General features: G+C 37.1%; 3 protein-coding genes across 3 annotated transcripts; 1 reads left to right on the top strand and 2 right to left on the bottom strand.

Annotated features, from left to right (window-relative positions):
• The first annotated feature begins 2,916 nt into the window (after positions 1 to 2,916).
• On the top strand, positions 2,917 to 3,943 carry LOC118485879. Its single transcript, XM_035982381.1, has 3 exons — positions 2,917 to 3,405; positions 3,509 to 3,630; positions 3,856 to 3,943. Exons 1-3 carry the CDS (start codon positions 2,917 to 2,919, stop codon positions 3,941 to 3,943), a joined length of 699 nt encoding a protein of 232 aa, XP_035838274.1.
• Positions 3,944 to 8,037: 4,094 nt separating this feature from the next.
• On the bottom strand, positions 8,038 to 9,094 carry LOC110899542. Its single transcript, XM_022146428.2, has one exon. The coding sequence runs from the start codon at positions 9,052 to 9,054 to the stop codon at positions 8,152 to 8,154; it is 903 nt and encodes a 300-aa protein (XP_022002120.1). The 5' UTR covers positions 9,055 to 9,094; the 3' UTR covers positions 8,038 to 8,151.
• Positions 9,095 to 11,791: 2,697 nt separating this feature from the next.
• Positions 11,792 to 14,685, bottom strand: LOC110901847. Its single transcript, XM_022148618.1, has 2 exons — positions 13,527 to 14,685; positions 11,792 to 13,455 (listed from the first exon to the last, which is right to left on the bottom strand). The coding sequence occupies exons 1-2, from the start codon at positions 14,683 to 14,685 to the stop codon at positions 11,792 to 11,794; spliced, it is 2,823 nt and encodes a 940-aa protein (XP_022004310.1).
• Positions 14,686 to 23,610: the final 8,925 nt, after the last annotated feature.

Genomic DNA, 23,610 nt, shown 5'->3' on the forward strand with positions numbered 1-23,610 from the left:
ATTCAAATTTTTATAAACATAATTTTTGGATTATTTTTAGTTTCTCTAAATACAAACCAAGAAAAAAACAAAAAAAAAGGGTCTTATAAGGTGCGTAGGGATCCCTACGCATCGTATGTTAACCAAATGACAATAAAGCCCCTCTTTTGGCTTCCTTTAGCCTCAGAACAAGGGTAAAAAGGTAAAATGAGACAAAACAAGGCAGCGTATTGATCAATACGCATTGTATGTCAAAGGCGGACAATTTTCCCCCCAAATTGAAGTTTGAAAATATAAATATGTTAAATTACGATTTTGCCCTTCTGTTAGGGCTATACGGGGCTAAATATAAGGGCAAAAAGGTCATTTTCGGACCTTTATATACGCTTCGTATGGATCTCTACGATGCGTATATAATTGTCATTATAATGACCTTTATACCCTTCTACACATGCTTCGTATAGGCTAAACAGAAGGGTATAAAGGTCATTGTGATGACCTCTTATATACGTATCGTAGAGCTCAATACGAAGCGTATATGGAAGTGGACAATGACCTTTTTGCCCTTATATTAAGCCCCGTATAGCACTGATAGAAGGGCGAAATGGTAATTTCAGACTTTTGCATACGCTTCGTATTGATCTCTACGATGCCTATAGGTTCTGATATAAATCAGGAAAACCCCTACGCAGCGTATGTTCTTCCCCAAATTACACATAAAACCTCTACGAACCCCTACGAAGGCGACTACGTATTTCCGACCGTATACACGCGAATTCGAAGTATAAACGAGGTATATACTCAACCTATTTAAGTAATTTTGATTTTTTTAGTATTTTATCCGTAAATTAGGGCTGTATCATAGGTAAATTAGGGTTTACAGTGAATTAGGGGTGTTTGTTTGATTTGTTTGATTAGGGTTTACAGTGAATTAGGGGTGTTTGTTTGATTTGTTTGATTAGGGTTTACAGTGAATTAGGGGTATTTGTTGGATTTGTTTGATTAGGGTTTACAGTGACCATTTTTGTAAATTTATCAAACCTCAGGGACCATTTTTTGTAAATTTATCAAACCTCAGGGACCAATTTTGTAAACACATCAAACCTCAGGGACCATTTTTGTAAATTTATCATCCGTAAGGCGCGTACGGGCCTAACGGGCAACGACGGACTTAGTTTCGACGCTCCTTAGGCCCGTACGCGCCTTACGGACGACGTCGACTAAATAATATTATTTAGTCGACGTTGTCCGTAAGGCGCGTACGGGCCTAAGGAGCGTCGAAACTAAGTCCGTCGTTGCCCGTTAGGCCCGTACGCGCCTTACGGATGACGTCGACTAAATAATAAAAAAAATATTATTTAGTCGACGTCGTCCGTAAGGCGCGTACGGGCCTAACGAGCGTCGAAACTAAACCCGTCGTTAAAATTTTAACGACGGGCTTAGTTTCGACGCTCGTTAGGCCCGTACGCGCCTTACGGACGACGTCGACTAAATAATAAAAAAAAATATTATTTAATCGACGTCGTCCGTAAGGCGCGTACGGGCCTAACGAGCGTCGAAACTAAGTCCGTCGTTAAAATTTTAACGACGGGCTTAGTTTCGACGCTCGTTAGGCCCGTACGCGCCTTACGGACGACGTCGACTAAATAATAAAAAAAATATTATTTAGTCGACGTCGTCCGTAAGGCGCGTACGGGCCTAACGAGCGTCGAAACTAAGTCCGTCGTTGCCCGTTAGGCCCGTACGCGCCTTACGGATGATAAATTTACAAAAATGGTCCCTGAGGTTTGATGTGTTTACAAAATTGGTCCCTGAGGTTTGATAAATTTACAAAAATGGTCCCTGGTGTTTCCAGGATTTAATAAAATGGTCCCTTGTGTTTCAGAAATTGACATTGATGTTTCCAGGTTTGAAGTGTCAAATATTTTTTTTATTATTTAGTCGACGTCATCCGTAAGGCGCGTACGGGCCTAACGGGCAACGACGGACTTAGTTTCGACGCTCGTTAGGCCCGTACGCGCCTTACGGACGACGTCGACTAAATAATAAAAAAAATATTATTTAGTCGACGTCGTCCGTAAGGCGCGTACGGGCCTAACGAGCGTCGAAACTAAGTCCGTCGTTGCCCGTTAGGCCCGTACGCGCCTTACGGATGACGTCGACTAAATAATGTTTTTTTTATTATTTAGTCGACGTCGTCCGTAAGGCGCGTACGGGCCTAACGAGCGCCGAAACTAAGCCCGTCGTTAAAATTTTAACGACGGGCTTAGTTTCGACGCCCGTTAGGCCCGTACGCGCCTTACGGACGACGTCGACTAAATAATAAAAAAATATTATTTAGTCGACGTCATCCGTAAGGCGCGTACGGGCCTAACGGGCAACGACGGACTTAGTTTCGACGCTCGTTAGGCCCGTACGCGCCTTACGGACGACGTCGACTAAATAATATTTATTTAGTCGACGTCGTCCGTAAGGCGCGTACGGGCCTAACGAGCGTCGAAACTAAGTCCGTCGTTGCCCGTTAGGCCCGTACGCGCCTTACGGATGACGTCGACTAAATAATAAAAAAAATATTTGACACTTCAAACCTGGAAACATTTGTGTCAATTTCTGAAACATAAGGGACCATTTTATTAAATCCTGGAAACACCAGGGACCATTTTTGTAAATTTATCAAACCTCAGGGACCAATTTTGTTTACACAGCAAAATATTTCCAGGTTCTGACCCGGACCCGATCCGACCCGACCCGGACCCGTTCTGATTATAATAGTTACAACTAAGTACATAACTAGTCTAATAACATTTAAAATGTCTTTATGCTTTCACTTGTGCCATGGTTTTGCTGTGTAAACAGAAAATATATATTTTTTAACAGAAAATATATATTTTTTTAAACTTAAACTTAAATTGTTTTTTTTTTTTAAAAAAACTGAAAATGGAGGAAATGGATTTCGAAGGAGATATTCCGGAGCAGCCGCAGCGGAAACGGCGGGCGCGTCCACCGACGGATCCTCTAGAGAATCACCCGTATTTGGAGTTTCCTCCGGAGTCCGAGGCTGCTCTCCGTTGCGAGAAGCTTCGGAAGATGCATATTGGTGAACATTTTGCGGTTTCGTGGAAAACCCTCCGGAAGCTTGAGGTTGAAGATTGGGTGCGGGGGTTTGTTCCCGTTGATTCACCGTGGGATCGTCTGTTTGAGCTATCGTTTACGCCGACCTACAGGGAGATACTAGTCGAGTTTCTATCGTCGTTCGAGTTTCATCCTCGTCGGCCAAATGAGGTTGTGGACCCCGCGCAGCCCCCTCCCCCGCCCGAGGTTTCTTTTCGCATGGCTGGCCAGGCGCGCGAAATGTCACTTGCACAGTTTGCGGTGCATAGCGGTTTGTATACGGAGGCTGAGATTGCTACGGATCTTTATACGAAGGTACGTTTAACACAAATTTTGTATTGTTATTATTATTATTTTTAATATATAACATTTAAGATTTAATATTAATTTAACGTTTAATAAACATTCGTGTAAACAGGGGCTCGTAATGATTGATAAACCCACGCTATTAGAGTTTTGGGATCTGATCGCGGACATCCGTCATTGGGACCACCACCAATCCAAGGGGAGGAGTACGCTGATTGAGGATCCGCTCTTCAGGTACGTTAGTTATTAAACAGTTTTTTTTTAAACAGATTTTTTTAAAAGAAAATTTCTTTTTTTAATTATTTAGTTGATTTTTGTCAATTTTTGAAACATCAGGGACCATTTTTGTAAAAAATAGAAACTTTAGGGAACAAAGTGTAAATATATCAAACCGTCAGCCGTTTTTGTAAAAAATTGAACGATGTCTAAACCGGCAGCCGTTTGGGGCTGGGTTTGCAGCCGTAAACCGGCGTTTAAACGGCTGCAAACACAGCCCCAAAGGGCAGCGATTTCGCAGCCGTTTGGGGCTGCGTTTGCAGCCGTTTAAACGCCTGGTTACGGCTGCAAATGCCGCCGCAGACGGCAGCGAAAACGCAGCCGTTTGCGGCTGCGTTTGCAGCCGTTTAAACGCCCGTTTACGACTGCAAACGCAGCCGCAAACGGCAGCGAAATCGCTGCCGTTTGCGGCTGCGTTTGCAGCCGTTTAAACGCCCGTTAGGGACCTACGCGACGATCTTAGTTTCGACGCTCGTAAGGCGCGTACGGTCCTAACGAGCGTCGAAACTAAGTTCGTCATTAAAATATATATTTTTTTTATTATTTAGTCGAAGTCGAACCGTAAGGCGCGTAGGTCCCTAACGAACGTCGAAACTAAGTTCGTCGTTTTATATTTTAACGACAAACTTAGTTTCGACGCTCGTTAGGGACCTACGCGCCTTACGGATCGACTTCGACTAAATAATAAAAAAAGTATAATTTAACGACGATCTTAGTTTTGACGCTCGTAAAGCGCGTAGGTTCGTTCGAGCGTCGAAACTAAGTTCGTCGTTAAAATATATATTTTTTTATTATTTAGTCGAAGTCGAACCGTAAGGCGCGTAGGTCTCTAACGAGCGTCGAAACTAAGTTCGTCGTTAAATATTTTAACGACGAACTTAGTTTCGACGCTCGTTAGGGACCACTTGTGTCAATTTTTGAAACATCAGGGACCATTTTTGTAAAAAATTGAAACTTCAGGGACCCAAGTGTAAATATAAAAAAAAATGGACCATTTGTGTCAATTTTTGAAACTCCAAGGACCATTTAAACCAAATTTCTTTTTAAACAGAAATTTTTTTTAAACATATTTTTTTTTTAATTTTTTAGTCGAAGTCGAACCGTAACCGGCGTTTGAACGACGTCTAAACCGTCAGCCGTTTGGGGCTGCGTTTGCAGCCGTAAACCGGCGTTTAAACGGCTGCAAACGCAGCCCCAAACGGCTGCGAGCCGTTTGGGGCTGCGTTTGCAGCCGTTTAAACGCCCGGTTACGGCTGCAAATGCCGCCGCAGACGGCAGCGAAAACGCAGCCGTTTGCGGCTGCGTTTGCAGCCGTTTAAACGCCCGTTTACGACTGCAAACGCAGCCGCAAACGGCAGCGAAATCGCTGCCGTTTGCGGCTGCGTTTGCAGCCATTTAAACGCCCGTTAGGGACCTACGCGACGATCTTAGTTTCGACGCTCGTAAGGCGCGTACGGTCCTAACGAGCGTCGAAACTAAGTTCGTCATTAAAATATATATTTTTTTTATTATTTAGTCGAAGTCGAACCGTAAGGCGCGTAGGTCCCTAACGAACGTCGAAACTAAGTTCGTCGTTTTATATTTTAACGACGAACTTAGTTTCGACGCTCGTTAGGGACCACTTGTGTCAATTTTTGAAACATCAGGGACCATTTTTGTAAAAAAATGAAACTTCAGGGACCCAAGTGTAAATATATAAAAAATGGACCATTTGTGTCAATTTTTGAAACTCCAAGGACCATTTAAACCAAATTTCTTTTTAAACAGAAATTTTTTTTAAACATATATTTTTTTTTAATTTTTTAGTCGAAGTCGAACCGTAACCGGCGTTTGAACGACGTCTAAACCGGCAGCCGTTTGGGGCTGCGTTTGCAGCCGTAAACCGGCGTTTAAACGGCTGCAAACACAGCCCCAAAGGGAAGCGATTTCGCAGCCGTTTGCGGCTGCGTTTGCAGCCGTTTAAACGCCCGTTTTCGGCTGCAAACGCCGCCGCAGACGGCAGCGAAAACGCAGTCGTTTGCGGCTGCGTTTGCAGCCGTTTAAACGCCCGTTTACGGCTGCAAACGCCGCCGCAGACGGCAGCGAAAACGCAGCCGTTTGCGGCTGCGTTTGCAGCCGTTTAAACGCCCGTTTACAGACGTTAAAATATATATTTTTTTTATTATTTAGTCGAAGTCGAAACGTAAGGCGCGTAGGTCCCTAACGAGCGTCGAAACTAAGTCCGTCGTTGCCCGTTAGGCCCGTACGCGCCTTACGGATGACGTCGACTAAATAATATTTTTTTTATTATTTAGTCGACGTCGTACGTAAGGCGCGTACGGGCCTAACGAGCGCCGAAACTAAGTCCGTAACGACAGACTTAGTTTCGACGCTCGTTAGGCCCGTACGCGCCTTACGGACGACGTCGACTAAATAATATTTTTTTTTATTATTTAGTCGACGTCATCCGTAAGGCGCGTACGGGCCTAACGAGCGTCGAAACTAAGTCCGTTTAACGACGGGCTTAGTTTCGACGCTCGTTAGGCCCGTACGCGCCTTACGGACGACGTCGACTAAATAATAAAAAAAATATTATTTAGTCGACGTCGTCCGTAAGGCGCGTACGGGCCTAACGAGCGTCGAAACTAAGTCCGTCGTTGCCCGTTAGGCCCGTACGCGCCTTACGGATGACGTCGACTAAATAATAAAAAAAATATTATTTAGTCGACGTCGTCCGTAAGGCGCGTACGGGCCTAACGAGCGTCGACTAATTAATATTTTTTTTATTATTTAGTCGACGTCGTCCGTAAGGCGCGTACGGGCCTAACGAGCGTCGAAACTAAGTCCGTCTTATATGTAGTAACTGCGTACAGGCCTAACGAGTGTCTCTGGAATATAACAGGTTCTGTGTGAATTTAAAGTTCATAAGGCTTTATACGCTGCGTATTGCTCAATACGCAGCGTATACGAAGTGTCAGTATACGCTGCGTATAGGGCAATACGCAGCGTATTAGCAGTTACTACATATAAGAATTAAGTTCCGTGTTCTAACAGCTCCGGAACGGAGGATAAACTGGTTAAGGCGTTACGGTTCTAAATGATAGGTCACGAGTTCGATTCATGCTAAGGGCCGGTTCTTTAAAGAAGACCCCCTTTTATACTGATTTTATATATATTTACACTTTGGTCCCTGGTGTTTCATTTTTTATAAAAATGGTCCCTGAAGTTTCATGAAATTACAAAAATGGTCCCTGATGTTTGATAATTTAGATAAATGGTCCCTGATGTTTCCAGGATTTACAATAATGGTCCCTTATGTTTCAGAAATTGACACAAAATGTTTCCAGGTATGAAGTGTCAAATTTTACCAAGTTTATATACGCTGCGTATTGGTCAATACGCAGCGTATAGAAACCTGGCAAAAATTTGACACTTCAAACCTACCAAAATGACCCCAAATGTGCATCAGTTTTATATACGCTGCGTATTGACCAATACGCAGCGTATAGGGACCTTGTTTTCTGTGCAATGATTGGTAATCAGGCAGGCACTGAGATCTATGGTTTATCTACGCTGCGTATTGGTCAATACGCAGCGTCTAGGGTTAACCTTATAGGCTGCGTATTGACCAATACGCAGCGTAGATAAACCCTAACTTTTGCTAGGGTTTGGTGTGCCAATAGGCACTTTAGTGTGCCAATAGGCACACTCTTTAAAAAAGAGCCTTGAAAGACTAGATTCAGTTCATCACCATATCTGTCTACAATATAAGCTCATAAGTATTTAGGATGAGCCTTATGATCAGAACATATAAAATGGTTTCAAAGCCTTATTAAGCTAATAAGCTAGTAATTCATCAAATAATTAAGCTAACCCAATAATGTCCAGCTACAGTTAGTGAAATCTACACCATTGGAGCACTTCACATGTATCTAGAGTGTGTTTGGTATAATTGTTCATGGAATTTAGAATGTTTGATATGAACCCTTATTGACCAAAAGATACAAGCGATTTCCAACCTTTAATTTTTTTGAATTTGAACGATTTATTAAGCAAAATACTTGTTTTGTGTCCAGTGTGTTTGACAAAATCATAAAATTTGAGAAAAACCGTCAAGATCAAAATCGGTATTCTAAATAAGGAATTTGGCCGGTATGGCCCCATTAACTTCAGATGGAGAAAATTATGCGCGTTTAAGTTGGACTTTTTTCTATCTCCACTTGCTTTCGGTTGCGACCAGTAGTCCGATAATTCTTGGATGAGCTTCGTGTTAAGGTTAGCGTACTGTCGAATGTAAGATGTATATGTTTGATTCATGTCCAGGTGTGTGTTGGATTTGGAGTTTATGCTCATCTGGAGGAGCTTCTTGTAGATAGTTTTAGGTGGTATTTAAACTTTTTGCTATTGTCAAAAATATTAGGGGAAAATACAAGACATTTTACAATCAAACATAGTACAAAGAATTTTTGGATACAATGTAGTACAAACAAACACCTAAACTCACCGAGGTTGATGATGATTATGAACATTATGAGCTCGAATCACATGTCCAGCCATCGAAACTTGAAGTGCTTCCTCTTCATAAGCCCTTCTTTCCAACTCATCCATCCTTGCTTTCTTCTTCCCATTCACAAACATGGCAACTAGAAGCAACCCCAAAAGAAAAGCCCCAATAGCCGCCCCAGCCGAGCTTCCAAACACCACCTTCCACCGCTTTATCTTCTTCCCCTCCGGCGACATTGGTGACTGTACCACCAACCCGAAATGGCCGTGGCTTGAGGTGGCACAAATGTTGGGTGCAACCTCTTTTTGGAGTGTCACCTTACCATCATCACCAAATGTTGCACACATTTGCATCTTACCATGCAAAGTGTCATTCTTTTGAATGGTGTAGTTGCTAAAATCTATCTTTATTCCATTGACTTTTGGGGACTGAATTTTAACCTCTAATTCTTTAGAATCTGAGTCAGCATTATAAGCTAGTAATCCTAACACAGGAGACACAAGTTGATAATCTACTAATTGGTTGTAAATATAAGTGTCATAGTAAATATTAGACCAATTGTTTCCAAGATTTTGTGTTACTAAAAGGACTCTCCCTACATATGGATGAACATCCACACCAACACCCAAGTGAAATTCTTGAATACTGGCACCATACCTTTTGAGGCTTCCGCTACGATACTTAACCGTGCTAACGTTGATCCCCGTAAAATTCGAGGGCAAATGGATATTATATGATGTGCCGGTTTTGAAGTTCTTGAAGGACTTGAAGGTGTAGTTTTGAATTGTGAGGTCGAGGAGTCGTGTGGGCTTGATGGCTTGAGCTTGGATGAGAAACTTTGTGGGCATTGACAAGAAAACAAGAAGAACCCAAGTGAGAAAAAGATGGTTAGAGTCCATTAGTTTGAGGACTTGAATGTGTTTGATTGCAGTTGTGCATATCTTGATTCCCTTTAAGTTGAAACTAAAAGGCAGGGTTCTTTTATAGAGGTTTAATAGTGACAAAAAGAGTGGCTCCACTTTAATAAACCAAAAACTTGGGGCCTCTAATATTTTTTGTGTTTCACTATGTTGGATTCACATTCGATTCTTACTCTTCAATTACCATTACCTGCTGACAACAACTCACTTAGTTTTTAATCTCTCGAATTTCTGTTGGTATTGTGTGATTTTGTGTTTTTTAGAAGTCGCATACAAAATAATATGGCATTATATTTCCACGTGTCAGGCTCTTAAGCAAAAAAGAAATAAGAATTTCTTTTCTTTTCTTTTTTATTTAAGATTTTTTTTTGTTTTTTGATTCGAACAATTCTTTCACTCCAATCACTAGTGCAAATTACATAAGGATAGCAGGTAGGCGAGCAACAAACTGCGCCGCCATCCCCTTCTAAATAGAAAACCCTAATCTGCTAAAAACAAAGCCTCGCCCCTGAGGGGTCGAAGAGTTGCTGTGGACCACACGCTGAACTCTAGGCAAGAACCGGTTTTAATATCTACTTTAGGTCTCAAAGAGATAGATTAGTCCTTGGTGACAAAAGATATAAAGAGAGTTTGACGATAATGATAAGAGTGTAGTGAGATAGGGGTGTGTTGTGGGGTTCTAATATTGAGTATTGTTTGTCAAAAAGTTGGTTGCTTTTGCGGTGGAGTGACTAATGATTATAACTTTGTTTGTCAAAAAAAGGGGTGGCTTGGCGTGCTAATTTAAATACGTCTCCCATATGCAATCATACTAACTAAAAAGAGAGTTTAATATTATAATGGTTTATCAATAGTGTATTTAAATGCTTATAATCATATGAACCCTTTTATTTAAAATATGATTGTTTTTATAAGATATAGCTCTTAATCTAGCCAAGTGATTGTAGCGATTTGCCGATTTCGTATGAGTGACGACTAATTATGGATTCAAGTGATGGTCATTTAAAAAAAATGAAAGTGGCACCCCTTTCATCTTTTTTTTAAATGTTCTCTTGAATTTCTATTTCTGGCATAAATAACCCCTCAGCAACTAAGTTTGATACCAGGACACATAATTCCACATATTCCAAGTCTTCAGAGCATTCACTTCCTGTCCATTAAATTATGTGAGAGGCTCCTCCATATTCTAGATAGTGGTTATAAAGGGTTATAAGTAGAAGAGATAAAGAAAATGTTACTATTTATTTTCATCTATGAATATGAAAAAAATATTATTCACCCCTACATTTTTTTTAATAATTTTAGAAAATGGTTGTGAGTAGATTAGAGAAAGAAGGTAATTATAAAGGTATAAAAAACATTATTTAATGTAAAATGAGAGGAAAAAATATAATAATTTTTAATGTAATTATAGAGATAAAGATGATGAATATGAACGTTGTTTTAAATTCAAAATTTTACAATCCACTACTATAACTTAACAAAATAAAATGATAAATTTGAATGTCCCTAAGGGGCATCCGGCAACTAAACGGTTAACTCCATCATTTTAAGGTTGAGAGTTAAAATGTTACTAGATATGATATGATACATGTTGTGGTGTATTTATTCTAGAAAAATTCGAGAATTGTTGTCTAAAAAAAATTAAAAATCAAATTCACCAAAATATTAAATCTCCTCCCCGAAAATATTTCTTCCCTAATTATATCAAACTACGTTTAAAGAAGTTCGCCGCTTTGCAGCGAATTTCTTTTGTTATTTAGTCTGTGTTTACATGTGTTTTGAAATCACTACGAGCGTGTTGCGAACAGAACTGCTTACACGAATAAAAAGAAAATGTAGAAAAAAATACTAAAAGATAACCGAAATAAAATCAACCAAAAAAAGTTGTATGGTAACGATTTTGTTTGTATGAAACCCTGGTCAGAGATGAGCAAATTGTTCTGGGTACCAGTACCAAATTTGCCGAACCGAAAGATCTTAAGTACCAATTCGGTACCGACTTTTGGCGTTTCTGGTACCGGTTCACTACCGTTTTTTACCTTCATATACCGGTACCGTAACCTGTATTTTCGGTATCAGTACCGATTCTGTATCAGTTGGCATCGAGCTCATCCCTACCCATGAAACTAAAAAAGTAAAAATTAAAATTTGAAGAAAATCAACAAAAAAAGTTGTACGATACCGTTGTTCGTACGGTAACCGTGATCAGGGATGAGCAAATGGTATCGGGTAGCCGCACTGAATTTCCCGAACCAAAAGATTTCCAATATCAATTCGGCACCAACTTTTGTCGTTTTCTGTATTAGTGTTGGTTTTTACCTTCATGTACTGATACCGAACAGGACCGTACCGGTATTTTCGATACCAGTACTGGTTCGATACCGGTTGACACCAAGCTTATCCTAACCCCTGATATTAAAAAAGGATTAAAGTTAAAAAATAAAGAAAACAACTATTATAGTAATATTAAAATAATAAAAGTATTTAAAAAACTATGTATTATTATAATATTAAAATCACTATTCGTTTCAATTCCTTTATTATCAGGATTCATTTCAATTCCTTTATATATAGTATAGACTAGGTTATCACCCGGGAAATGCTTCCCGGGCTGGAGAAAGTTATTAATATACTTATTATTTATAAGCAATACATACTGAAAATCATAAAAAATAACTGACATGTTAATGGAATCAAAAGGCAACAGTTTACATTATAAGCTACCAAAGACTTCTTTATAGACGACATTAGACGTCTTATTTGTTGGTTTTCCATTGGCATCGAATATCAATATTTTAACTCCTTCTCTGGTCTTGACCCTTGATAATGCAATGTACAATTGACCATGAGTGAACACATGATCTTTCAAATACAGACCAACTTTTGATAAGGATTGTCCTTGACTCTTGTTAATTGTCATGGCAAAACAAACTGATAAAGGAAATTGTCTTCGTTGGAATTTGAATGGTATTTTTTTGTCGGACGGAATCATATTAAGTCTTGGAATAAAAACTCTTGTGCCGATATTACCGCCAGATATTACTTCAGCTTCTATTACCCGTTTGCCTAGAAAAGTAATTTTTAGCCTTGTACCGTTACATAAACCTTTTTGTTGATCGATGTTTCGAAGAAGCATGACAGGAACACCAACTTTAAGAACTAATCTATGATTAGGCAAGCAAGAAATCTTAAGAGCATTCAAGTTCTCTGTTGAGTATAAACCTTCTTGGAATGAATCAAGCATTTGTTCAGTGTGACATATGCTATCGGAACTCAAATACTCTTTAGCATCACCTGGAAATAACGAAAGCAATCGATCGTTAATTTCATGAACTACGTCATTTTTTGGTGCTAGAATTGCTCGCTCAGAAAAAAAACCAGGATTCCGAAATTGTTCCATAATTGAAGGGTAGACGAAGTCAATTAAGCTTTGTATTGGATCAGAATTATCAGTGATTAATAGATCATCTTGTATCTGAATAATTGCTTCACCATCGTTATCATCTCCCAACTTACCTTCACCAATATCAAGCAGCCATTTCGCAAAATCCCTAATAGAGTCCATATCAGAACTTTCAGCTCCAATTGTTAGGCGCATGTTTTTAGTCAACCTTAACAGTTTGCACTTTGACCATATATATGAAGAGCTTAAAGAAGCACAAACTATTTGTTGTCTAGTACCATTAGGAATAACTGGTAGGATTTGTCTAAAGTCACCGCCGAATACAAAAACTTTCCCTCCAAACGGAACATCAGAACGAATACTCCTACCGTCAGAAAATACGTCAGACATCGTCCTATCTAAAGCTTCAAAGGCATGTTTATGGACCATCGGTGCTTCGTCCCATATGATCAATTGAGTTTCCTTTAATAATTTCGCGATATCACTATTTGGCTTAATATGACACATGAAATCTTCAGTGAGATTAATTGGGATATGGAAGCGAGAATGGGCTATCCTTCCACGAGAAAGTAATAACGAAGCAATACCACTTGAAGCAACATTTAAAACTATTTCACCTCTACATCGAACTGCTGAAGACAGAGTCTTCCATAAAAACGTTTTTCCAGTTCCACCGTAACCATAGACGAAAAATAACCCTCCTTTACGGCTCGCAACTGCTGCCATTATTTCGTCAAAAACAGATCGTTGTTCATCTGTCAGACATTGATGCAAATTATTAAACTTAGCTTGTTCTTCATCTACGTCATGTGATAGCTCTTCATTGATTAGACGATTAGTAGCATCACGTAACGAATCATCATCAGGGAAAGGCATCGTGTTAAATCCTCGTAACGACGAACCATTCGAAAGTAAATATTTTTCAATTTCCAACAAAGTAAGGTTTTTAATTTGATGTTCAGGAAGAACTAAACCTAAAAAAAATTAATTGTTGTTAATAATCAAATGGAAAAGTAGAACGTAAAATAAACAGACAGCTAAGAACCTTGAACATTTGTTTCTTTTTGACGTCTGTATAAAATATCATCTGCTAAGTATTTCCATGTGTTCTCCCACACAAACTCTGGCCGTGAAAGTGTATTTGACAACAGCAAGGTAGCAAATAACGCTCGGAGATACCCAGCATGTCCTTCAAAACTTGCTTCTTTAATGGCCTCAACGTATTCATTGTCATTATCTAAGAGCCCCATTGCGTAGCAAGCATCTCTAAAAGTCGGGAATAACTGACCGTTAACAGTACGTATTTCCTCAAAGGATCTGGGACCTCTAACTTTATTCAGAAGTATCCTCAAAAAATAAGGTTCGCCTAATGCAGGAGACACAGAATGTATACGGCCAACAGTTTGGTACGTCTTACGTACCTGCCAAGATCTATCTTGAGGTTTCCAAACAAATTTGGAAGGAAACTCGGCATAAGTCAACTTTCTAGCATCTTCATTTGACTCGTTTAATTTCATCCATTCAACAAATATTGAAGAAGCAACAGAAGGCTTGCTTAACACATTATCAATATCGTCATCCGCACCATACACAACATTCTGTTGACCCGGCATATGAAAGGGAAGCCTCATAACTGCAGGATACCTATAATGAACCTCGTTTGAGAATATTCTCCATGATGCCTCACAAGCTGAAATATATCTACAATCATAATATTCCTTGATCTCATCTCTTGGCTTATCCTTAATGCTTGGATTTGAAACACCAGAAACAACCGCAGTAGCCATATCAGGGCCTTTATTAATGTACTTGAACAAATATTTAACTGAACCGGATTGATTACACCATTGTACATTGATGTGTGCTTGATATCTTTTTAGAAGCCTTTTGTTATATGGAACAACGCTTCTGTTGTCCAATCTATCACCAGATTTTATAACTATGTGGCCGGAATCTCGTCTTCGGTATACAGGGAAACCACTTGAATCAACAGTTGTATGTGGTGAAAATTTCTTTGGAAAGTTTTTTGAACATCTTTTATCAACCATGCAAGGACAATTCAAATTAGCATTTCCACATGGACCGTGAATCATATAATCACTTACCAAGGAATAAAGTTCCGGATCTTCATTTTTATCAGGAATCTCAGCGGATATGAATGGATCTATGTGATCTACAGTAGGAAGTTTGTGATCGACCTTCATAAATAAGCATATATGTGCATGAGGAAGACCACGCTTCTAGAATTCTACCGTATAAACAACTAAAAAAATAAAAAACACATATTGAGTACTTTATAAAAGTAATTGCAAATTATAAACGAAAAAAGAAATGTAAAAATAAACTAACATAACAACATTAATCTCACCAAGATAATTGGAATCCTTCAAATCTTTGAGTATGGAATCAAGCTTAATTTTAAACAATCGACACAATATGTCAGGCCTGTCTTCAGCTTTGATGGTGGAATCTTTTAGAAATCTCTTTAGTTCTGGCCATTTAGGATTACAAGTTATAGTTATGAAGAAATCTGGATACCCGTACGACTTACATAAGGCCATTGCATCGAGGTAGTTTTATTGCATGAATCTTGCACCTCCAGTAAATGAAGAAGGTAGTATAACAGCCTTTCCAATGTCTTTTAAAGTTTGTTTACCTTTAGCTTTATGCTTCTGAAGATTTTCAAATGTCTCAGATCGAAGTTTTGTTTGTTGTCTCCGAATGAAATGTAGTCTCTCGCTCTCGATCATAGTATATGCATCAACCAAAAATTGTTGGAGCAACCTTCTTCCATTAAGAATTAAGGAAAAACCATAATTTCTATCTTGGATCCTATATGCAAAAAATTCTCTCATGGTGCACTTTGGTTTTATTTTCTTTTGTGTCGCAATGAAATCTCTATGGGGAATATCAATTCTATATCCATCATCACCATATGGGAATAGCAACGGATATTGCAAAGCAAGATATGATGGATGTAATTCGCTAATACGCTGGAGCATTCCAGACTGAGTCTCCACAAGAATATCACGATGATCTATAGCTTTATCTATGTCTCCGACAACCAAAGCAGCAATTTCAGACGTGGTTGGTAAGTTATATATTCTGCCATCTTTTTCTCTTTTATACATAAGACGGAGTTTAAGGTTGGCCTCTGGGGATTCGTGAAAATGGTCTCTGACCATCCTATATGTCTTAACCAACATATTTTCTGAATCTAATAAATTCCTCAAATACTGTATCATTTCAACATCAAGCTCTTTATCATTAGAGGACGAAGGTTTGCTTGTTTTCCTGACAAAATATAAATAAACAACATAAAGTTAATATAGCATAATAATAATAATAGAACATCGTTTTTTATAAATAAATATAAGTAAAAAAGATGGTGCTTATAATGAATCATACCCGAATAATGTCTGTCTATTTGTTATTTCATTTTCAGTGTCATATATGTATAGCTGACAAAACTGAGGTTGATTTCCATTAGAAGGTTTAAGACTACCAATGCAATGGTAGTTTTGGCCACTTATACGATATATAAATGGAGCGTTGCCCTTGTTAATAGTAGAATCAACCTTTCCACCCATAGATGTAAAAGAGAACATAGAGTTGTATCGTCTAATATTCTTCTAGAAAAACTTGCTTTTTTCATTTGTGGAAGAAAACAAATTTTGATAAGACGGATGCGCATCCTTTAAAGGCGGTAGCTCAACTTTACCATACCCACAACACATACCATAAGACAGCTTATTAATAGTTATTCGACCTTTTCCACCTTCTGATGTCCATAACTTTGCACTACAGATTTGGCATGTAAGAACTTGGTCACCATGGTCCAAATAATCTATTAAAAAAATATTAATGGTTATATTGCAGCTTCAGTATAATATATGACATAAAAAGATGAAATAGAATTAAACCTTTAGATACCCCTTTATAAGGGTTGTCCACTCTAACTAAAACAGCATCATCTTCATCGGAATCCAAATTGACCATAGGTATAGGAGTAGTATCACGTTTCTTGTGCTCAAGCTTACGTTTACCAGAAGACAACCTTGTAATTGTAGATGTAGTACCAAATACCACTTGATTGTTACTAATATTGATGCGAGGAGAAATGGAATATCGACGATTTTCATTTGACGGTGTGGATTTGGTTCTGGAGTTATCTAAAGGTTACATATTTTATCATAAATGTTAGTATAAGCATCTTGTTTAGTAAAATATAATAGAAAAGTAAGAAAACAGAAACATAAGACATACCTGTTATGGTTGAAACTAATGAACTTGTATGATTTATACTTCTATGAGGAGAAAAGGAGTATATGTTCCGATCAGTATTATTAGAAGACTGCAGCGAATTTATGTTCTCAGGAAATATGTTAGGAACATTTGTTGATGATGATAATTTCTTTGATCTCTTGTTATTATTAGAAACCTATAGCGAACTTATGTTCTCAGGCAATATGTTAGGAACATTTGTTGATGATGACGATTTCTGTGATCTCTTGTTATTATTAGAAGACTGCAGCGAACTTATGTTCTCAGGCAATATGTTAGGAACACTTGTTGATGATGACGATTTCTTTGATCTCTTGTTATCAAGTATTATTTTTCAAAGCTTACGCCTTTCAGCAGGTGAATCAACTTAATAATTAAAAAGGTAGAATACGTAAGAAACATAAGAATTAGTAGAATTCGAAACATAAAATGTAAAAATTATAGTTTTAATAAGATTTAACAGCATTTACCATTTGAGATATCTGAAAGAGGAGTTCTGATAATAGGACCTAAAAAACAGAAATATGAATACAGATTTAATATAAAAAATGCATCATTTGTGGTTAGGTAAATGAAAACTGAATAACTTAGTATGTCACTTACTCTTAAATATTTGTTGTAATGAATTCTGATCCTTTAAAGATGAACGCGAGTGATATGATCTTTTTGACATAGTATATGTGAATAATCACAACTTCATTAACAACAACCACAAAGAAAATTATTAGAAAACAAAATTGTTCATATTAAAATTGTAGAATAGCTAAAGGAAATGGAATTGGTGATAATTACATCTTGTATGTAACATGCACTAATGATGAATACATATAGAATTACCTTCAAAAATTTAGATACGGGTGAATTGGAACATAAAGAATTGAAATGTGTGTATGAATGGCTTTGAAAGTGGGAAGTTGTCTCTTTTGAATTTCATTAAATATTATGCATAACAAATATTCTAATGCAAAATGAGAGGCTTAAATAAGGTCTTTTTTATATTTTGCATTAATTGAGATTATCTATTAAATTTGCTGAATTGATTTTCGGTTATATTCAGTTATATAATTTCTAAATTTAGTTTAAAGTTCCCATTTATACATAGTCACAAATATTACAATATCAAGTTGAGAAATGTGAATTTTAAACCATTCAGTATAAATAAAAAGATTATAAAGGAAAACACCAGAACTTCAATTATAAAATATTAAAATCGAGTCTAATACACAAAACAAAGATTGAAATTCAAAAATTTAAACTCGTGTGACTAAACAAAAATAAAAAATAAATTCTTAATTAGTAACTCTGTAGACTTCAATGAAAATCTTTCCCATTTTTTTTTCATCAATCTTACGCTTTGTAGAACAACTCGGAAATGCTGGATCAACGTCGTACAGCTCACAGAGATTACGTTTACCTTTTACGATATTCTCCTCCTGTAAATGCAAAATAATTTTTTTATTAGTTACTTAAATATTTAACAATTTACTATAATAAGTAATAATATGTATTGCTCATAAGCAATATTATTACCTGTTTAGTCAAAAGGCTCTTTTTAACATGGGAAATAACAGAATAATCGCTGCTTATCGCGGTGATATCATAAACTTCATCAAATTTTTCGATATTTTCATGGGTAACTTGAATCTTATAAGCAAACAACTTCCCAACCAAAGATTTAATCTCCTTTGGAAATGTTGAATATTCATCGATCTGTTAATATTTTACAAATGTTAAAATAAAGATTATAGAATAAAAGTATTATAAACTGAAAATATACCGATTCATTATCTTTTAGCAATTCATCAGCAGATTTATTCAAAACCTGTACAGCTTGATCATGAAATAATATAAGATGAGTTGAATCAGTATCGTCCTCAACTTCAATTTTGATCTTAAATTTCGAAAGAGGTTTTATGATGTGTTCAAAACATTCATAGTTAGAGCAGCGATAAACTTCATATTTCTTAAAATCAAAAGAACCATCAAGTGGAAGATATTCTTCAATCTCCATAGTAGCCTCATGCAAACACGTTGGACATGTCATGTAGTACCAACCAAAACCAGTAAATATGTTCTTGATGATACCGAATATGATAAGAGACTTTGGCTAAAAAAAATTGCAAAATATAATAAATAGTTAAAAATAAATAATTGAAAAGTTTAACGGAAAATTAATTAAACATACCTTAGTTGTCTCCCATAAAACATCAATGCTACTGAAAGATGCATTGTTAAAAAACTCAGAAGAGACATCATGAGAGTTTGAAAACATGATTGTTTGAAAATAAAAGCCAAAATTCAATTTGAGATAATAGGCTTAATGTAAAACCGGATGTATTTATAAGGTTACAAAATTCATTAACTTTGAAAAAGATTATGAAATAACAAATGTAATAAGTAATAATATTTGGAAAGATTTGAATGGCTAAAAAATAATGGAAATTTCAATACTTTAATTATATGAAATATTATAAAAATTTAGAATGTCTTTAATATGGAAAGTAATTAACATCGTTTATATTTAAAATCTAAATAATTCAATTGTTAAAATAAATAATATATAGTTTTTTCTTATTTGTATATTAAATAAAGAAAAGATAAACAATACAAAATGTTAAAAAAAAACAAATTATTACATAGCCGTTGCTTATTAATAAACGTCACTTCAATAACTTGTTTCAATGAAATACCATCATTACCTTTAATTAATCTATTCTATCAAAATTCAAAAAAGACTATTATCACTTCAACAACAACAAACACCATCGGTTAGGGTTTTCAAATTCGTTTCTTACATAATCTTGCAGACAATCAAAGTGTACCGAAGAAAGATTGGTGTATAATTTCAAAGAAAAGGTAAGATTCGTATCTTCAGTTTTGTTAATCTGTTAATATTTTTTGGATCATACATTGATTTATTTAGATATTTAAGTATAGATCTAATAGAGAATGAACAGGAAATCGATTAAACAGAAATTCAGTAGTAATTATAGATTGCATGTTAAGAATATCATGGATTTAGAGTGTTAACAAACTTGATAGATGCTATAACTCATAAAAGGAATAAATTTATACTTAAGGAACGAAGGCAATGGTTAAATTAATTAATTATTTTCTAAAATTATGTAAATATTATATCTGTATGTTAAACAAATAGCTACTGGGAATACGGAAGTAAATAAAGAATGGGTAACAAATAACTTTTTCTTTTTACAAATAATCATAACATTAAAAATTATGAATTTTAGTCAGAATTAGATGTTTGGATGAATTACGCAAATTTAATGTGTTTTTGATGATTCTTAAAAAAACTTTATAATAACTTATTTAACCATAAAAAATATGAATTCGAAATAATAAGTATTATGCAACGCGGTGTACGAAATGGTTCTATGGTTTGTTCATGTTGGTGCACGAATGTCTAAAGCATGCGTCTTAGTCTTAGTTGTTGAATGTATAGGGTCTAGATGTGTTAATTATGTATTGTATAGGGGTTAATATGTAATTTTAGGTTTGTCATGTTGAGGTTTTGCTTATATGGACATGTCCATAAGAGCGAAACTACTTGATTAAGGTTTCGCTCCAAAGGACATGTTCATATGAGCGAAACTACCTCCCCTATAAATACCCAAGTTGTTTTCTCATTTTGTACGTTCATGTCTCCCGTGTAGCCGAACTGCTGCTCGTGTATTTTGTGAAGATTGAATGAGAAAACTGTTTTAAAGTGATTTCCATCTGTTTCTACTCATTTCTGCTTTGATTCATGCCGATTTTGTATTTCCGCTGCATTTTCGGTAGTTGCTAGCTCTGATTGACTCACACGACTGTCAAATACGGTCCTACAATTGGTATCAGAGCCAGTTGTGAGCTAGTTGACCCGAATCAAAGCCTTTTTCAAGCACTTTTTGAGTTTCTGACCTTTCCGACGGACAAAATGGACTGAGATTTGGACATATAGTGTAAAACTGGTTAATAACAAACCCTTGAGATTTTCAGACCTAAAATCAGCTTAAAAGTGACCTAAAATGGCTCGTGAATAGGTTTCGCTTTTGTGTCATCTTGAGAGGTTTCGCTTTTACGGCATTAGAAACCAGAGGTTTCGCTCATGTAGTTTCGCTCATTGTGACATTTCAGAGGTTTCGCTCGTAGGTTTCGCTCCAAGTGTCAGTTTTGTGGTTTCGCTTATTAGTCAAGTTAGTGGTTCCGCTCGTAAGGTCATTAAGTGGTTTCGCTTATTAGGTCATTATTTGGTTTCGCTTTTGTGAACAACTAAGTGGTTTCGCTCATAAGTACACTTAGAATCTGGTTTCGCTTATTTGACCTGTTTTAGTGTTAGCCATGTTTTGAACGTTTAGTCCGTTTTGTACGTGATCAAGTGTTGGAAACTCAGTTTGTGTTAAAAGTTTTTCGATAAAATTAACCTGTTAATCAAAAAGTTAAACATTTTTGGAAATTTGTCACTAAACATGGAACATCAAGATTTTTATAACTTGTTTGCGGGGAGCGGTATGGCTACGCAAAGTTCGGCGAGTATAGTGCAGAACGTTAACATGGAAAACGAGTTGGGGACTATGCAAAAGCCACCGAAGCTCATGAGTTTAGACGAATATGCGGGTTGGTCTGGCCGTTTCAAAAACTGGGTGCAAGCCAATCACTTCGAGTGTTGGATGAAGATAGAAGCAAAGTATGTGCCACCAGTTAACGGTATGGGATTGTAAAAGGGTATCGGGAGTCTAACGGAAACGGAACAGACTGATTTCAAAGCTGAAAAGAAGATGGTGAGCATTCTGCAACAAGTCATCAAGGAAGATATTCTCGTTTTACTGCAACATGAAGATAATTCTCAGTCGATGTGGCAAGCGTTTAAGCTGAAATTCCAAGGCAGTGTTTCAATGATTAAAAGCAAGAAGGCTTTAATCAAGAAGGAATTCGATATTTTTACTGGGATTAAAGGCGAGACAACAAAGCAGTTAATCGAATGATACTGTCATCTTGTAGTTGAAATGAAGCGTTTGGAAATTACAAAGACGAATGAAGAATGGATTGATAAGCTGTGTGATGCACTTCCGTATGATGAGTGGGGCACGTATCTAATGATGTTGAAGAATAATTCTGATTCTGTGAATCTCAACCTCAGCTCATTTATCGAGAAGATTGAAGCCCACGAGCTAGAATTGCTGAAGATCAAGAAAATGAACTCAGCGAGTGTGCAGCAGGATGTATCGTTGTATTACAAAGGCAACCCTACAGTTTCAACCAATCAAAGCCCAAAAATACAGACAGGGTTCATTGCTGATAACACCTCAAGTGCTTCTTCAAACACTCCGCAATCCGGCAATTCTTCACCATTCGCGAATTTTGAACCAAATGTCAAAGCTCAGGAACAGCCTTCACCTCAAAGCTCAACAGGATCAAATCATCAGGCGTCTGTTTCTGGGGTTCAGTGCAATATTGCGGTGAATATCAAAAATGGAAATGAGATCACTGAAACAGCCGTAAAACAGCACATAGCAATGCTTGCTTCCGTTCTTGAGGCTTATGAGGGCTTAGTCGCAGGGAGGATCGGTAATCCTGACATGACAAAGGAGGATTACGACCAAATCGATCCCGAAGAGCTTGAATTAATTGACATCAAGTGGTGTATGGCGAGTTTGGTGCGTAGGGCTCAACGTTTCATGGAAATCACAGGCCGAAACAGTCTATCAGGCCCCGATCAAAAGTTAGGGTTTGATAAGTCAAAAATTACATGCTTTAAATGTAAAGAACGCGGTCACTTCAAACGAGAATGTCACAATCGTGAAGTAAACAATCATCAAAATCCGTTCACCAACGACTATTACAGGCAAGCGATCTATCACCGACCAAATCAACAGCAAACTGTTCAGAGGCCACAGATTGAGAATAAACCGGAAATAGCGCTGATCGTAAATCAAGATGACGAGAAGGTTGCTGCAGGTTTCAGCTGGGATAAGTATATCCTCGGTAGCGATGGTCAAGCCATGATGGCTGAAGTTGTTGAAATTTCTGAGATGGTGTCTGAACCGGAAACAGTTACTGAAGATGTTTCTGTAGTTGTTGAAGAAGTTTCTGCTTATAATGCGGTCGATATGGAAGAAATAGCTGCTGGAGTGTATTATTACCAGTCAGAGCATGAGGTTTTGGGAAGTTTAATGAAATCTGTATTGCCTCCTAACATTTCTGAATCTTTTGCAGGTTATTTTAAAGAACCAAGGACAGGATCATGCCCAAGGTTTGAAGAGAAGAAAGAAGTCGTTGAAGAGTTGATAGATGTGTCAAAAGAGATGACTGGAGAAGCTTTGAAAGACATAGCTGACAAAGCTCTAATGGGAAAACTCAAAGAGGTAGACTCAGAATCTGAGGAGTCAAAGTCTGTCAGTAATGTGTCTGTCAAACGAGAGGAATCTGGAGTTTAGGAGATCAAATCTGTCAAAATATCTGAGTCTCAGTAAGACAATGTCGGTAAAATTGATTGTGTAGAGCAAGTTGTTGAAAAGGTTGTTTCAATCCCTGAAACACCGTGCAAACAGTATTTAGAACCATGCACGGAGTGTCTTGAAAAAGATACTAAGTATCAGGAATTGAAACACCACACTGATATGATTAAATTTGACCTTGGCCAAGTTAAAGAGGCGTACGATACTCTCGCCAGGTTAATCAAGATGATTCAAAAGGAAAGTGTTGAAAACGATAAAGCTACAAAATTGGCTAAAGCAACACTATTGGATAAACAAAATGAAGTCAATTTTCATTTAGACACAATCGCATCGCTTAAGAAAGAACTCGAATTGGTTAAAATTGAGAACGATCGGATTGATAAAAAGTTA

The sequence above is a fragment of the Helianthus annuus genome, chromosome 13, assembly GCF_002127325.2.
Source record: "Helianthus annuus cultivar XRQ/B chromosome 13, HanXRQr2.0-SUNRISE, whole genome shotgun sequence".
NCBI lineage: Eukaryota > Viridiplantae > Streptophyta > Magnoliopsida > Asterales > Asteraceae > Helianthus > Helianthus annuus.